Raw genomic sequence first — 14,687 nt, 5'->3', positions numbered from 1 at the left:
TATTTATCACTGTTAAGGTGGTTATTGTTGTTATTATTGCAGTTTTACTGCTGCCCAGGCCCACACCCACCCCCGGACCATCATGCTATTCCTGTGCCCTTCAGAAACACAGAAACGCCTGTAAAGCTGACTGACTCAGCACTGAACCTGAAAGAGAGAGAAAGAGAGAGAGGCAGAGCCGGCAGGGCTGGGCATTTCGGGGAGGGGAGGGGAGAGGAGAGGAGAGGCTACCTGAGGTGTGAGGTTCCTCAGAACCAGCCAACTGCTGGTCCTGTTGGAGCTGTCCGTACTCCAGGTGGTACCTGCTCAGAGAGAGAGAGAGAGCGAGAGAGAGCGAGAGAAAATGAAATGAAAATGAAAACAAAAGCCCAAGCACATGACCTTAAACTACTGGATTGTAGCCATGGTGCTAACACTACAGACTGCAGTAGACTACGTAAGGCTGAGGAGGCGGAGCTCATTTTGGAGCTCATTTTGGGAATGCAGGCTCCTGATATCAGGCTCAGTAGCTCAAGGTGACGGGACACTGCAAGTTTTATCCTCTAGGGGGCGTACCTGCAGAGTAGGAGCTGCTCCAGCCAGGCACCAGGCCGAGCGTGCCGCCCCCCCAGGTGGAGGAGGGCTTGGTGTTGGTCAGGCCAGGAGGGGGGCGGGTGGGGGTGGCGGCGTTTCTGGGACCCTGCGGAACCTTCCAGAGCTCGTGGGACAGGGAGGCCTGGGGGTGCGACACGGACCCAGGAGACCAGGAGGACTTCATATCAGACAGCTTAGCTGAGAGAGAGAGAGAGAGAGAGAGAGAGAGAGAGAGAGGGAAAGAGAGGGAGCAGGAGGGAGGGAGAGAGGGAGAGAGGGAGGGAGAGAGGGAGCAGGAGGGAGGGAGCCAGCGAGCAAGGGAGAGAGAGAGGGGGACAGAGAGAGGGAGGGAGTGAGAGAGTGAGAGAGAGAGAGGGGGACAGAGAGAGGGAGAGAGAACGTTACTGCAAGTCGTCGATATGGGTGACACGGTGTGACTAGCCTCGATGTAGACAGGAGAATACCTGCACACTAGAAAGTGCGAGTGATCATTACTGAAATACACACATAAGTAACACATGACTTAACTGCAATTCCATTCAGCATATTCCACTTCCCCCTATTGCATACCCTCCTTTAGTTACTGGGAAACCATCTGCTCCTCTGTGGGCTGAACACCAGCCATTTTCACCCACCGCCATTCAGTAACAAGCGTGAGAATCTGTGGCAGGTACGTTGTGTAATCAGGTGGACAGGGTAGGGCACCTCTCCAGTGAACTCGAGGGTACATCACTCAGCCGGTTAAGGGAGACTCCCACACACAACAAGCCACAGCAATGATGAAGGGTTACAGAGAGGGAGCCATGGGGCACACCTATCGGTTCATGCCGAATTCCGACGATGAGGGATCGTTCAGGACAAAGACGAGCCAAAAACCTACTTGATTTACAGTCAACGCCCATTATTAAAATTTCACTGGAGAACTGTGTACACAGAGAGGTAACTTTAAAAATGGGACAGGTAGACTGGGCACAGGTGAGGGAAATATGGACACGCAGACAAGTTTGGATGCTCTAGCTGTCTTCTCTGGGTTGGTCAACATGCCGGGGACGAAGTAGTGGGTGTTCAGGAGGTTGAAGGGGAACGGGAGGAGATTGGGAGGGGCGGGGGGTGGCGAGAGGGGCTATGCCAAGGTGGCTGTACCTGCATCCTCAGCATCCGCAGAGGGAAGAGTGAACGAGCTACCGTAGGCGCTGACTGGCCAATCGGGAGGCGATGCCTCGTTCTGAGCTGATGTTGGGGAGGAGCCTATGGCGTCCCGTGGCCAATGAGAGGGGGCGACGGGGTGAAGAAAAGAAAGCAAGAAAGGTGATGTCTTCTCGCCCCAAACATTCCAGGGGTGTCCACCGCAGAGGCAAGCCACTCAGGTTGGGTAGCACAGGGCTGTGCTGAGGCTGATTAGCAGCCAGCAAATGAACCTCAGAAAAGCAGTGACACGAAAGGACGCTGGCGCCCCCTTGTGGCAAATCAATAGCGCATTTACACACTTGGATTCTCTGTCCGAAGCTTGCCCTCTCACTCAGGGCTAACAATGGCAGAGATCTGGCGCTTTGAACAGTAAAACACAAACTGTGTCCAAAGAAGGGCCTTTGCTCCACGGAAATGCCCACAGATCATTCAAACCACACCGATAATGCGTGTGTAGGCCTAATGCCTGCTCTTTGCCTCTCTCACTCCCTCCATCCCTCCCTTTCTGTACCTCCACTTCGGTCCCGCAGCAAATAGCGATTCACATCCTGGATGTTGGTGTTGATGGTAGGGCCACTGGGAACACTTCCTGGGGTCATGTTGGGATCCGTTTCCGGGTCAATGTTCTGTAGTCCTTTCCAGGGAACTCCTGGACAGAACTCTGAAAGATCAAATGGGTGCGCATGACCATAGACTCCATCAGCACAGATAGAAATGCTAACCAGGTGGCTGGCTCAGTATTCTTAACACTGAAAGCTGCATGCCATTGGTGAAACTCAAAATGGTCTGTTCTGGTCACTCATTACAAATATGCAGGAAGCAAAATGTTTTCCAAAATATTTTTGCCAAGGATACATATAGCTCTAGCTCGTGATTTAAATGATTTAAAATGACAAAGAATAAATAAAAGACTAGGGGATTCAAAATAGCCCAGTTTTAAACAGTTTAAATAGAATTTCCAAAATAGGTGGTCCACCCAGTTCTAAAGGAGTCAAAACTAGAGCCAAATTTGACTCTGGCGCCCTCTACTTGCCTGGAGGCCAATTGATGTTGGTCCCGTTGGCGATCTTGTCGTTGGCGTTCTTGCCCTGACCCCAGCTGTCAGGGGTCACCAGCGGGCTGGGAGGTGCCTCAGAGCCAGACATCAGACTGTAGGGGCTGTAGGAATCATCCAGGGGGGGTTTTCCTGGAGGGCCCAAGTTTGCACCTGTGCCAAGGGCACCTGAGGGGGGGGGGGGGGGGGGGCACCTGTCACTCTCACTGGGGCGCCAATGCCGCCATCCACAGACAGACTGCCGAGGACGGTAACCACACAAAATTTGAACCTCACAACGTGCACATTTTAACCCTTTGAAGAGCAGGTTCTTTGGAATGTTTTTTTTCTTCTGATTCTAAGTCAGTGTTCTAGAACTCTGTCGCATTCAGTCACCAGTAGTAATTGTGACATCAGCATTAGAATGTTCAGTGAAGAACATTCTAATCACATTCTCTCACCTTAAAGGGTTAAAGCATATCACGGAGTGCTTTTACAGATCCACGACGAAAATGATCAGGGTCATAGTACAAATGGTAAATCAAGATTTTAGTGCTTCTTTCACATTTTTAACTCTTCGTCTTCTGATGCTGTCCTCCTGTTACTAAAAACAGACTATAAAAAGCATACCCTTAACAAATTCACTTATGTAGTTAGGTTAGTGTGCATGGCAGGGATGGGATCAGGTTCCTCGTACCATGCTTGTTGAGGTTGGGTTCCAGGGGGGAGGAGCTTCCGGAAAGGGTCTCCATGGCGTTGGGGTGGGTCCACTGCGAGAGGCGGGACTGGGGCTGGGGGGGCTCCTTCATGGACAAACCGCCCACCTCCATGCTGTTTACATTCATGTTGGGGTTCAGTCCAGCTGCGGGGGGGTTGAGAAATATTCACATCAGAGCTGTTGTGTGGAAATTTGCTCTCCCCAAGACTTATCGGGGGACAGACTCACAGATAGGGTCGGGGTTAGTAAGTTACAGCACTCACAGATAGGGTCGAGGTTAGTAAGTTACAGCACTCACAGATAGGGTCGAGGTTAGTAAGTTACAGCACTCACAGATAGGGTCGGGGTTAGTCAGTTACAGCACTCACAGATAGGGTCGGGGTTAGTCAGTTACAGCACTCACAGACAGGGTCGGGGTTAGTCAGTTACAGCACTCACAGATAGGGTCGGGGTTAGTCAGTTACAGCACTCACAGATAGGGTCGGGGTTAGTCAGTTACAGCACTCACAGACAGGGTCGGGGTTAGTCAGTTACAGCACTCACAGATAGGGTCGGGGTTAGTAAGTTACAGCACTCACAGATAGGGTCAGGGTTAGTAAGTTACAGCACTCACAGACAGGGTCGGGGTTAGTAAGTTACAGCACTCAGAGATAGGGTCGGGGTTAGTACGTAAGTGAAGACAGGGGAGGAGCTTTAGGGCTAGGGTGCAGAGGGGGAGGAGCTTTAGGGTTAGGGGCAGAGAGGGGGAGGAGCTTTAGGGTTAGGGTACAGAGAGGGGGAGGAGCTTTAGGGTTAGGGTACAGAGAGGGGGAGGAGCTTTAGGGCTAGGGTGCAGAGGGGGAGGAGCTTTAGGGTTAGGGGGCAGCGAGGGGGAGGAGCTTTAGGGTTAGGGAGCAGAGAGGGGGAGGAGCTTTAGGGTTAGGGAGCAGAGAGGGGGAGGAGCTTTAGGGCTGGGGTGCACTCACAGAGTGGGTACGGGCTGTAGGAGTTGGGTGAAGACTGCGGTTCTTTGGTCTGCAGGTCGGACAGGCCCGAAGCCTGGGGGTGGGGTGGAAAGCTGTCCAGGGCCGACTTGCCGGCGTTGGGGTGCAGGCCGGGGTGGGAGGGGGGCTGCTGCTTCAGCAGGAGGGTCTGGGCCAGCTGCCGCTGGTGCTGCTGGATCTGCTGCTGCATGTTATTGATTGTACGTGCAACCTGAGGGGAAAACACAACAGACATTTTACCCAAATCAAGAGCGACATCACTCCCCTGGGCAACAGAAATGTCCTCAATCGGACGGGGTTGGGCGTGTGGACGGGACGGGGCTGGGCGGGACGGGACAGGGCTGGGCGTGTGGATGGGATGGGGCTGGGCGGGACGGGGCTGGGCGTGGGGACGGGACGGGGCTGGGCGGGACGGGGCTGGGCGTGTGGACGGGACGGGGCTGGGCGTGTGGATGGGATGGGGCGGGGCGGGACGGGGCGGGACGGGGCTGGGCGTGTGGACGGGACGTGGCTGGGCGGGATGGGGCTGGGCGGGACTCACTTGCTGCTCTTGTTGTCTGATGGGCCCGGACACGTTGCGCTGACCCTGCAGCACCTGCTGCTGGATCTGTAGACGCTGATATGCCTGAAACAGACAGAGGCGCTCAGTGCGTTTCACACTGACCTGGGATCAGCACGGAGGAGCGCTCATCCCGCGGTGCACAGATTACACTCACATTCAGCAGCCGCTCGAACCCCGGGCAACTAACCCAGCATACATGAGAACGCCAGACACGCGAAACAGCGCTGAGTCATCAGTGTCACAGGTGAGAAAAAGCACGCAGGTGGGCATAGGTATGTGTAGATGTGTGAATGTGCGTGTGTGTGTGAATGTGTGTGTGTGTGTGCGCGCGTGCGTGTGTGTACGTGTACGTGTGCATGTGTGTGTGTGTGTGTTTGCGTGCGCGTGTGCGCGTGTGTGTACGTGTTCGTGTGTGCATGTGTGTTTGTGTGTATGCATGTGTGTGCACGCGTACTTGTGTGTGTGTGTGTGTGTTTGTGTGCGTGTGTGTTTGTGCGCGTGTGTGTGTGCACACGTGTGCATATTCCAGTGAATACTGGTCAGATCAGGCTTACTCACCAGCTGCAGTTGGTAAAGTTGGTTCAGCAGGGTCATGTGTTGGGGGCTTATGGGAGAGGTCAGAAGTGCAGGGTTCAGACCGATGTTTTTTGCTGCAAACTGCAAGAGCTGTGCTTGAACCTGCAAGAGCAAGCAGACACGGCTCACCCCTCAGATCCTTTTTCAGCAGACACCTCCAGACACCTCACTAATTCAGCTTTCTTTCTTAAAGATATGTGCATAACCGCTGGACAGGGATACAGTATCAGTGATTAATCAGAGCTGCAGTGTGATCGTTTCAGACGTGCGCGTCCCGCCCAAATTCTCCCACAATCAAAAGCCCCAAGGAGTGGCCTGACATGGTGTGTGTGTGCGTGTGTGTGTGGTGTGTGTGTGTGTGTGTGTGTCTGAGCGTGCGTGTGAGCGTGTGAGTGCGTGTGTGATTGTGAGACCGCGCGTGTGTGTGGTGTGCGTGTGAGCGTGTGTGTGTGTGTGTGTGTGTGTCTGAGCGTGCGTGTTGGGGTGTGTGTGAGCGTGTGTGTGTATCTGAGCGTGCCTGTTGGGGTGTGTGGTGTGCGTGTGGTGTGTGTGTGTGTGGTGTGCGTGTGAGCGTGTGTGTCTGAGCGTGCGTGTTGGAGTGTGTGTGAGCGTGTGTGTGTTCTCTGAGCGTGCGTGTTGGAGTGTTTGTGTCTGAGCGTGCGTGTTGGGGTGTGTGGTGTGTGTGTGTGTGGTGTGCGTGTGAGCGTGTGTGTGTCTGAGCGTGCGTGTTGGAGTGTGTACGTACCTGAGGGGAGAGAAACTGAGGCACTTGAGCTCGTAGGCTAGGCTGGGCGGAGCCGGGGGGCACTGACGGCTGAGGGGGCGGAGCCTGCTGCTGCATGGCCCGGGTTTGTGCTGCTCCACTACTGACAAACATCCCACCCTGCACCTGAGAGAGAGAGGGGGGCGAGAGAGGGGGGGAGGGAGGGAGAGAGAGAGAGGGGGGTGAGAGAGGGGGGGAGGGAGGGAGAGAGAGAGAGAGATGGAGAGAGAGGGGGGAGAGAAGGAGAGAGAGAAATACCACAACATATTCAATATGCAACATGACCACTAACATTAACTCAGGTGGAACACAGGACACAGCATCTTTAAAAGAAATTAATTTTTAAAAAATAGTCCCCTCAATTCCCCTCAGGTGAACTCAACTTAGCAAGTAAAACAACAAATAATGAGACACAAAGACATGACTTGCCCCTTTAACACAGTGGCTAGAGAAACGATCAGCCACGCCCAGAGAGCGAGGCACCAGGGACAGCAGAGAGTACCACACTCAGGGGGAGGGGGAGGGGCGGGGCTCACCTTGTCCCCGAAGGGGGCGCGGTCTGAGCAGGACTCTTTGGCGAGGGGGGGCAGCCTGCAGCTCATGGGCTTGCTGCCCAGGCCGCTGCTGTACTCTGAGAGGCCCATCCCCCGCTTGTCCAGCTCAGTCTTCTTCTCCAGCAGGGCACCTGGAGAACATGCAGCAGAGAGGATCAGCACAGGGCAAACACACACAGAGAGGATCAGCACAGGGCAAACACACACACAGAGGATCAGCGCAGGGCAAACACACACAGAGAGGCTCAGCGCAGGGCAAACACACACAGAGAGGCTCAGCGCAGGGCAAACACACACAGAGAGGCTCAGCGCAGGGCAAACACACAGAGAGGCTCAGCGCAGGGCAAACACACACACAGAGGATCAGCAGAGAGGATCAGCACAGGGCAAACACACACACAGAGGATCAGCGCAGGGCAAACACACACAGAGAGGATCAGCGCAGGGCAAACACACACAGAGAGGATCAGCGCAGGGCAAACACACACAGAGAGGATCAGCGCAGGGCAAACACACACAGAGAGGATCAGCGCAGGGCAAACACACACAGAGAGGATCAGCGCAGGGCAAACACACACACAGAGGATCAGCGCAGGGCAAACACACACAGAGAGGATCAGCGTAGGGCAAACACACACAGAGAGGATCAGCGCAGGGCAAACACACACAGAGAGGATCAGCGCAGGGCAAACACACACAGAGAGGATCAGCGCAGGGCAAACACACACAGAGAGGATCAGCGCAGGGCAAACACACACAGAGAGGATCAGCGCAGGGCAAACACACACAGAGAGGATCAGCGCAGGGCAAACACACAGAGAGGATCAGCGCAGGGCAAACACACACACAGAGGATCAGCGCAGGGCAAACACGTGTGTGTGTGCGTGTGTACATGTGTGTGCGCGTGTATATGTTCACGTGTGTGTGCGTGTGTGTGTATATATTCACGTGTGTGTGTGTGTGTGTGTGTACATGTGTGTGCGTGTGTACATGCATCTCTTTTTAAAAGCAGTGTCCATGCAGCAGCAGCAGGGGGCGCTCACTCATTGCCTGATCCAGGTTCATGTTGTTGCTTTTCAGTGCCTCTTCTGCTGGGTCTCTCTGTGTGCAGAGAGAGAGAGGGGGGGGGGGAGAAAGACAGAGAGAGAGACGGGGGAGGGGGGGGGAGCGGAAGAGAGGGAGGGAGAGAGAGAGAGAGAGAAACATTGTTAGCTTCTCACAGGCACTGAGTCAGGCAGCGTTACCTCAGTGATGAAGCTCAAACTATAGGATTCACTGTGTAAATGTGTACGCAAACACACCAGAGCATTGAAATCTGAGGTGAACAGACAACAGCGTTTACAGAGCGACTGACACGGCACTACTCACAGTGAAAACGCATCACTGACTCACCGGGAAGCCCATGTCTGTGAGCTGCTTGATCAGACGGTTCATGATCCAGGCTTCATCCTGCTTGCTGGCCACCTTCCCCTTCATCAGAACAGAGCACAGAGCAGTGAGCTCAACGGGTCTGAGCACGCCATCAACACAGCATGAGCACGGCATCAACACGCCAACAACACGGCATCAACACGCCATCAACACGCCAACAACACGGCAACAACACGCCATCAACACGCCATCAACACGCCATCAACACGCCATCAACACCATACCGGACGTGTGTGTGTGTGTGTGTGTGAGTGTGTGTGTGTGAGTGAGAGAGTGTGTGTGTGTGTGCGCGTGTGTGAGTGAGTGTCTGTGTGTGTGTGTGTGTGTGTGTGTGAGTGAGAGAGTGTGTGTGTGTGTGTGTGTGAGTGTGTGTGAGTGTGTGTGTGTGTGTGTGTGTGTGTGTGTGTGTGTGTGTGTGCGTCTCTGTACGTGCGCGCTCCCTCACCTTCTGGGGGCCCTTTTTGGGGGGGTTCCCCCAGGAGCTGCAGGAGGAGCTGCTCTCCTGGGAGGCGGGACTGTTCCACACGTCCCCGTCGTCCGGCTCCCACGGCCCCCCCGCCGGGCCCGGCTCCTCCCCGCCGCCTCCCCAGCCGTCTTGCATAGATTTGGGGGCTGGAAGAGACCCGAAGGGGAGGGAGGTAAGCACACTGCAGAGCCCCCTGCTTCACCCCCCCCCCACCACGCCGGGCCAGGCCAGGCCAGGGGAAGGCAAGGGAGGGGAGGGGAGGGAGGTAAGCACACTGCAGAGCCCCCTGCTTCCCCCGCTCACCCCCCCTCCCCCCCCCCCCCCCCCCCACCACGCCGGGCTAGGCCAGGCCAGGGGAAGGCAAGGGAGGGGAGGGGAGGGAGGTAAGCACACTGCAGAGCCCCCTGCTTCCCCCCCCCCCCCACCACGCCGGGCTAGGCCAGGGGAAGGGAAGGGAAGGGAAGGGAGGGGAGGGAGGTAAACATGCTGCAGTGCCCCCTGCTTCCCCCGCTCACCCCCCCTCCGCCCCCCCTCCCCGCCGGGCCAGGCTGGGGGGGGAGGTAGACACGCTGCAGTGCAGAGTATGAAGGGCTGAGTAAAAACCAGCAGACCCTGCAGCGCTCCAAGGACAGGGTTTTGTGCAGTAACACCTCCTGGCCACCGGGTGGCAGCACAGACAGCCTGCAAACTCCACAGCCCTGCGACCGTGCCGCTTGACTTGCAGAATCTGCTGCGGCTGAAGGCAGATTTAAAAGAGCAGAATCTATTTCCCAGAGCTATTTTGGGAGATCTGCCGTTACCCTGGCCTAACTGCATTCTGCTACAGACATTCTGTGATGAGTGATTAATAGGGGTTAGTTAATTCCTGCTTGTATATGATTTATTTAGATTGGTTAAAAAGGGGCGATCAGGAGAACCCGCACCATGTTCCGTACGCCGTTCATTTTCATCAGCAAACCCCAGTTTGTTCTCTGGTGGGCCGGGGTTTCCATGGAAACGGGGTCTCAGGTGAGGGGGGGGGGGGTTACCTGGCTTGCAGGGGGGCGGCCCGGACGGTGCGCTGGCCCTGCCGTAGGGCCCCGCAGATTCAGGGCCGCCGTTGCCCCAGCCCCCGGGGCTGCCCTGGGGTTTGCCCCAGGCCGAGGTCCCGTTGTCCACAGCCGGGGTGGGGGGGGCCGGCTCGCCCCATGAGGGCTCCGCCTTGGAGTGCACGCTGGGTAGCTCGCCCCAACCTGGCAGAGAGAGAGGCGCTCGGTATCAGTCCCAGACCCCGAAGCAAAACGCCCTGTTTCCACAGCAACCACAAACACAATGCCGGCCATCGAACCCTCAAAAGGCAGGGGTCCCCAACCCTGTCCTGAGCTCCCCAACCCTGCCCTGAGCCCCCCAACCCTGTCCTGAGCCCCCCAACCCTGCCCTGACCCCCCAACCAAGCCCTGACCCCCCCAACCCTGTCCTGAGCTCCGCAACTCTGCCCTGAGCTCCCCAACCCTGCCCTGAGCCCCCCAACCCTGTCCTGAGCCCCCCAACCCTGCCCTGAGCCCCCCAACCCTGCCCTGAGCCCCCCAACTCTGTCCTGAGCTCCGCAACCCTGCCCTGAGCACATTATATTCAAAATACTCAAGTGTTGTTACGTGTTACACATGCACTCTCAGACTGCAGATAGTCTGCACTCCACTCCGCAGTGCAGCTCTTACCCGGGTTGGCCAGGGGGGGTCTGCTCTGCGGGGCTCCAGGCTGGTGCGGGTGAGGGGGGGGCATGCTGGCAGAGCCCCCGGCGTTGGTGTTGCTGCCGTTGGCCGGGGCAACGTGCCCGTGACCCTGTACCGCGGGGGGGTTGTGGGGGGGGTGGTGGGGGTGGTGCGGGTGGTGCTGGTGGGAGTTGTTATTGTTGTTGCCGCCCCTGCTGCTGTTGCTAGGCGCCGGGGGGTTCCCGCCAGCACCGGCGCTGTTGCCGGGCGCCGGGCTGCCCTGGGTCACATGGCTGTTGCGGTCCCACAGGTTGACGGTCTTGTGGTGGGTGTTGGGGTCCCCCCAGGCTGACGTGCCGTCGTCGATCTCCATCTTTCGGCGGATGGAGGGGGGCGAAGGCTCCTCCCACCCGGTGGGCTCTCCTCCTGGGGGGTCGCGCTTGGCTCCGCCCCCTCCGCCCCCCCAGCCCGACCCACACTGCTTCCCCACGCCGGGGTCTCCCCACGACCCCACAGTTCCGCCCCCGCCGCTGGGGCTGTCCTGGGGCTTGCTGGCCCAGCCCTGCGCGGGAGGGGCAGGTCTCTGGGAGTCACCCCAACCCGCACCTCCTCCTCCACCTCCTGCTTCTCCTCCTCCTCCCCCACCTCCTGTCCCCGGCTTGCTCCAGCCGCGGGGGTTCTCCTTCCAGCCGCCTCCTTCGCCGTCCCAGGGCGGAGGTCCGCTCTTCTTCCCCTCCCCAGGCTCACCCCAGTCCCCCCGAGCGGGGCTCCCCCCTCCGCCTCCGTTCCCCCAGCCGTGGGGGGGCTTGGGCCCGTCCCCCCAGCCCTGCGTTTTGGGCTTGGCTTGGGCTTCGTCCCAGCCAGCGGACTTCTCTTCGGGGGTCCAGCACGGGCCACTCTTGGGGCCTCCGCCGTTTTGGGGGCCACCCCAGCCCCCCCCTCCTCCTCCTCCTCCTGCTCCGCCCCCGTTTGGGGCCTTCTTCCCTGGGGGCGGGTCCCCCCATCCGGAGCTGGGCTGGCCGGGTGTCGGAGCCACGCCCCCCCAGCCAGATGAGGCTCCGCCCCCTTCGGCCCTCCCCCCGGAGTCAGACCGTGGGGCGGAGCCGGGAGGTGGGCTGGCCAGGGGAGCAGCGGCGGACGAGGAGGAAGAAGAAGAGCAGGACGAGGACGAGGAGGAGGAGGAAGAGGACGGGCCCCAGGCCTCCGTCCCCTTGTCGCTCTTTTGGGAGGCACGGGCCGCCTCCTTGGTCTCCCAGGAGGTGTGCTGGCGGACGGGCGTCTGGCCCCAGCCCGTGTTGCACAGGACGCGGGGGTCCAGGTCCGGGGCGGGGACGGGGGCGGGGCCGGGGCCGGGTGGAGCCTCCTCCGGGGAGAGCCGCTCCCTCCGGCCACGCCCGCCCTCCTGGCTGTCGCTGCTGCCCTCGCTGGGCGGGGCGTCGCTAGGGGCGTCGCCGGGGCGGGTCCAGGAGTTGGGCTGCTCCCGCGGGGGGCTGCCGGCCCCCCCCTCCCAGCCTTTGGCCTGGTCGGAATGCTTGCCCCGGTCCTCCCCCCGCGGCTGACCCCACCCGCCGCTATCCCAGGAGGAGGGGGCGTGCCCGGGGCCGGGGTCCCACCCCGAATCCTTGGAAACGGAGGACGTGGCGTCTCCATCGCCCCAAACGGAGCCCCCCTCTCCATTCACCCGCGAGGCCCCAGGAGGGGGCGAGGCCCCCCAGCCCGGGAGGGCGTGGCCGGGGCTCGGGGGCTCCTGCTTCGCGGGGTTTGGTCCGTCAGTGTTAAGGTTCAGAGGTTCGCCGCTGAAAGACACATTCGTGGCTGGGGACGGGCGTGGCTGGGGGCCGTCGTGGGGGGGTGCTGTGGCCCCCCAGGCACCGGTCCCCGTGAGGTTTCTGTGGGGGCCGTCGCTGGGCCCCGGCTGCGAGCCGCAGAGGCCGGGGGGGGGCGGGTTGCTCGTCCCCGAGCCGCCCCCCCCCCGGCCCCGCCCCCTCGTGTCCCAGCGCGGGCCAGGCCGAGGGGTTGGCGTTGGGGTTCAGGTTCAAGTTAAGGTTGGGGGAACCCCAGCAAGGTTGGCCCCTCCCTCCCGGGGGCAGGGAGTCCCCCTTCCCCTCCGAGGGAGGGCAGTGGGCGGGGCCAGAGCCCCAGCCCCGGCTGGCCCCGCCCTGGCTGGTTGCCATGGCGCCAGGCTTGTGGTGGGCGGGGAAGTGGCCGGGTCCGGAGGCCATGCTCATGGCGCCGCCCCTGGTCTCCGTGACGACCTCGCTGTCCGCGCTCTGGCGCTCCGCGGCCGAGCGGCCGTCGCCGCGGGAGATGGAGGGCCAGGCCTCGGCGTCGCTCTCGTCGATGATCACTTGATCCCAGCCGCTCCGATTGGTGGGTGGTGGGGGTCCCCAGGGGGGGTTCTCATACTGGGGTCCCAGGACACTCGGGTGGGGAGGCTCTGTGGCACAGACAGACAGACAGAGAGGGGGGGGGGGGGGGTGAGGCAGGCACCACACACAGCAGCTTCTGCAAGGCACTATATGGAAACAGGCAGTAAAATGCCTTAAATTCTGCTATTTACAAAATGTGCATTCCACGGAACAAGAAAAAAAATTGTTGGATTAGAAGTGAAGTTATTGTGCAGAAATGGAGTTTTCTGGGTTTGGGGTGGTGGGGGGGAAGGGGGGGGGCTCATCCGTCTCCATCTCTCTCTCTCGGGCCGACGCAGCCGAGGGGGCGGTGGGGTGGAACAGAGCTCATTTGGGGGAATGAGACGGGGGACGGGGGGGCTCATCCATCACTCCCCACACCCCCGACAGAGCCTGTCTGGTGTATTTGACTCCGAGAGAAAACACGTATTTGACCCAGGTCTAACCCCAACTATATCTCTCAGTCGACCAAGAAATGGTCAAATAACCACAAAATTACTGCTTTGAAACGGCCATCTCTACAAAATTAGTGGTTTGACTTGAAGACGGCAGTTCAGAGGCAACGCTGCTGAACGCAGCAGAACGCAGGCGTTTACCCAGCATGCACCAAACGCAGTCTGACACTCGAGACGGACGCGGAAGACGCTCACGACCCAGAAAGCCCCGAGACGTCGCCGAGCGCTGAGCAGTCCCATAATCCTCCTCTTCTGCCAGAGACAGGCAACCCCTCCCACCTTCCCATCAGGCTTTGCAGGCCGCACAGAGCAGAACAAACGGGTGATTGTGAAGCTTCGGTGAGAAGAGCGCGAGCGATTTTAGAAACGCTGCAGCGCGGGAGCTGGGGGGAGGGGCACCGGGGGGGGGGGGGGGGCCCGGGCGGGGCGTCAGAGCTGCCATTGTTGCTTTTCGGGACGCCCTCAGTTTGTAACAGAACCTCAGCGCGGCGGGGGGGGGGGGGCTGCATGCCAGTGGCATTCACATGGCCTGTCAAGCCCCCCCCCCCCCTTAAAAAACAAACAAAAAAAGCAAATCTCACGCCCCCCTCAGCGAGAAAAAGGGGGTAAGAAAGGACACAGAGCAGCGGCGAAGCGAAGGACGCCATTTTAACAGCAGCCAAGAAAACAGTCGCCATCTACGTCTCTCGCTCTCTGCGTCTGTCTCTCTCCGTCGCTTTCTCTCTCCCTCTCTCTCTCCCTCCCTCTCTCTCTCTCTCTCTCCCTCCCTCCCTCCCTCCCTCCCTCTCTTGCAGACGCTCACTCCACTGCACACGCAGTTTTAAAGAGCTGAACAGCAAAAAAACTCTGAATGAAAAACGTGCAGCAAAAAAACTGGAACACTTTTTTAAATGAACAAAAGCTGATCCGTGTGTAAATACTGGAGGGGGGCAGCAGCGGGGGGGGGGGGGGTCCCGGTGCCTGTGGAGAGAGGGCAGCCAGCCTTCCTGCGAGAGGCTCAGCTCAGGCAGCGAGCGGGGGGACCGTGTCCAATCCAACATGTCCGCCGCGAGGACGCGGAGCCGCCATTTCACCGGCGTGAGATACTGGAGCGAGCGCCCCCCCCCCCTCCAGTCCTCCCCCCAACCCTCGCGGTCCTGCCCCCCCCTCCAAACCCAGGCTGGGTCCCAAAGGCTCTTAATGGAGTCCTGCTCTTCCTGAGGCAGGGCGAGAGGGAAGGGGGGGGGATCCCTCTTCTGTAACCCCCCCCCCCACCACCTGCTTTCTAACTGTCACAGGATATGCAG

General features: G+C 59.2%; 1 protein-coding gene across 1 annotated transcript in view; it reads right to left on the bottom strand.

Annotated features, from left to right (window-relative positions):
• The window catches only part of LOC118216960 (trinucleotide repeat-containing gene 6C protein-like), a 33,218-nt gene that overhangs the window by 1,095 nt on the left and 17,436 nt on the right, over positions 1 to 14,687 (bottom strand). Inside the window, 16 exon segments of the mRNA XM_035398636.1 lie at positions 232 to 302; positions 556 to 771; positions 2,273 to 2,422; positions 2,795 to 2,983; positions 3,492 to 3,656; positions 4,478 to 4,706; positions 5,037 to 5,120; positions 5,616 to 5,735; positions 6,379 to 6,522; positions 6,933 to 7,081; positions 7,994 to 8,051; positions 8,343 to 8,420; positions 8,827 to 8,993; positions 9,876 to 10,079; positions 10,545 to 12,505; positions 12,507 to 12,975. Coding sequence (XP_035254527.1) covers positions 232 to 302; positions 556 to 771; positions 2,273 to 2,422; positions 2,795 to 2,983; positions 3,492 to 3,656; positions 4,478 to 4,706; positions 5,037 to 5,120; positions 5,616 to 5,735; positions 6,379 to 6,522; positions 6,933 to 7,081; positions 7,994 to 8,051; positions 8,343 to 8,420; positions 8,827 to 8,993; positions 9,876 to 10,079; positions 10,545 to 12,505; positions 12,507 to 12,975 — 4,454 coding nt within the window.

Source organism: Anguilla anguilla, chromosome 17 (assembly GCF_013347855.1).
Source record: "Anguilla anguilla isolate fAngAng1 chromosome 17, fAngAng1.pri, whole genome shotgun sequence".
NCBI classification, from domain to species: Eukaryota; Metazoa; Chordata; class Actinopteri; order Anguilliformes; family Anguillidae; genus Anguilla; species Anguilla anguilla.
Note: the sequence above shows the minus strand (reverse complement) of the source record. Positions and strands in the feature narration are given on the sequence as shown.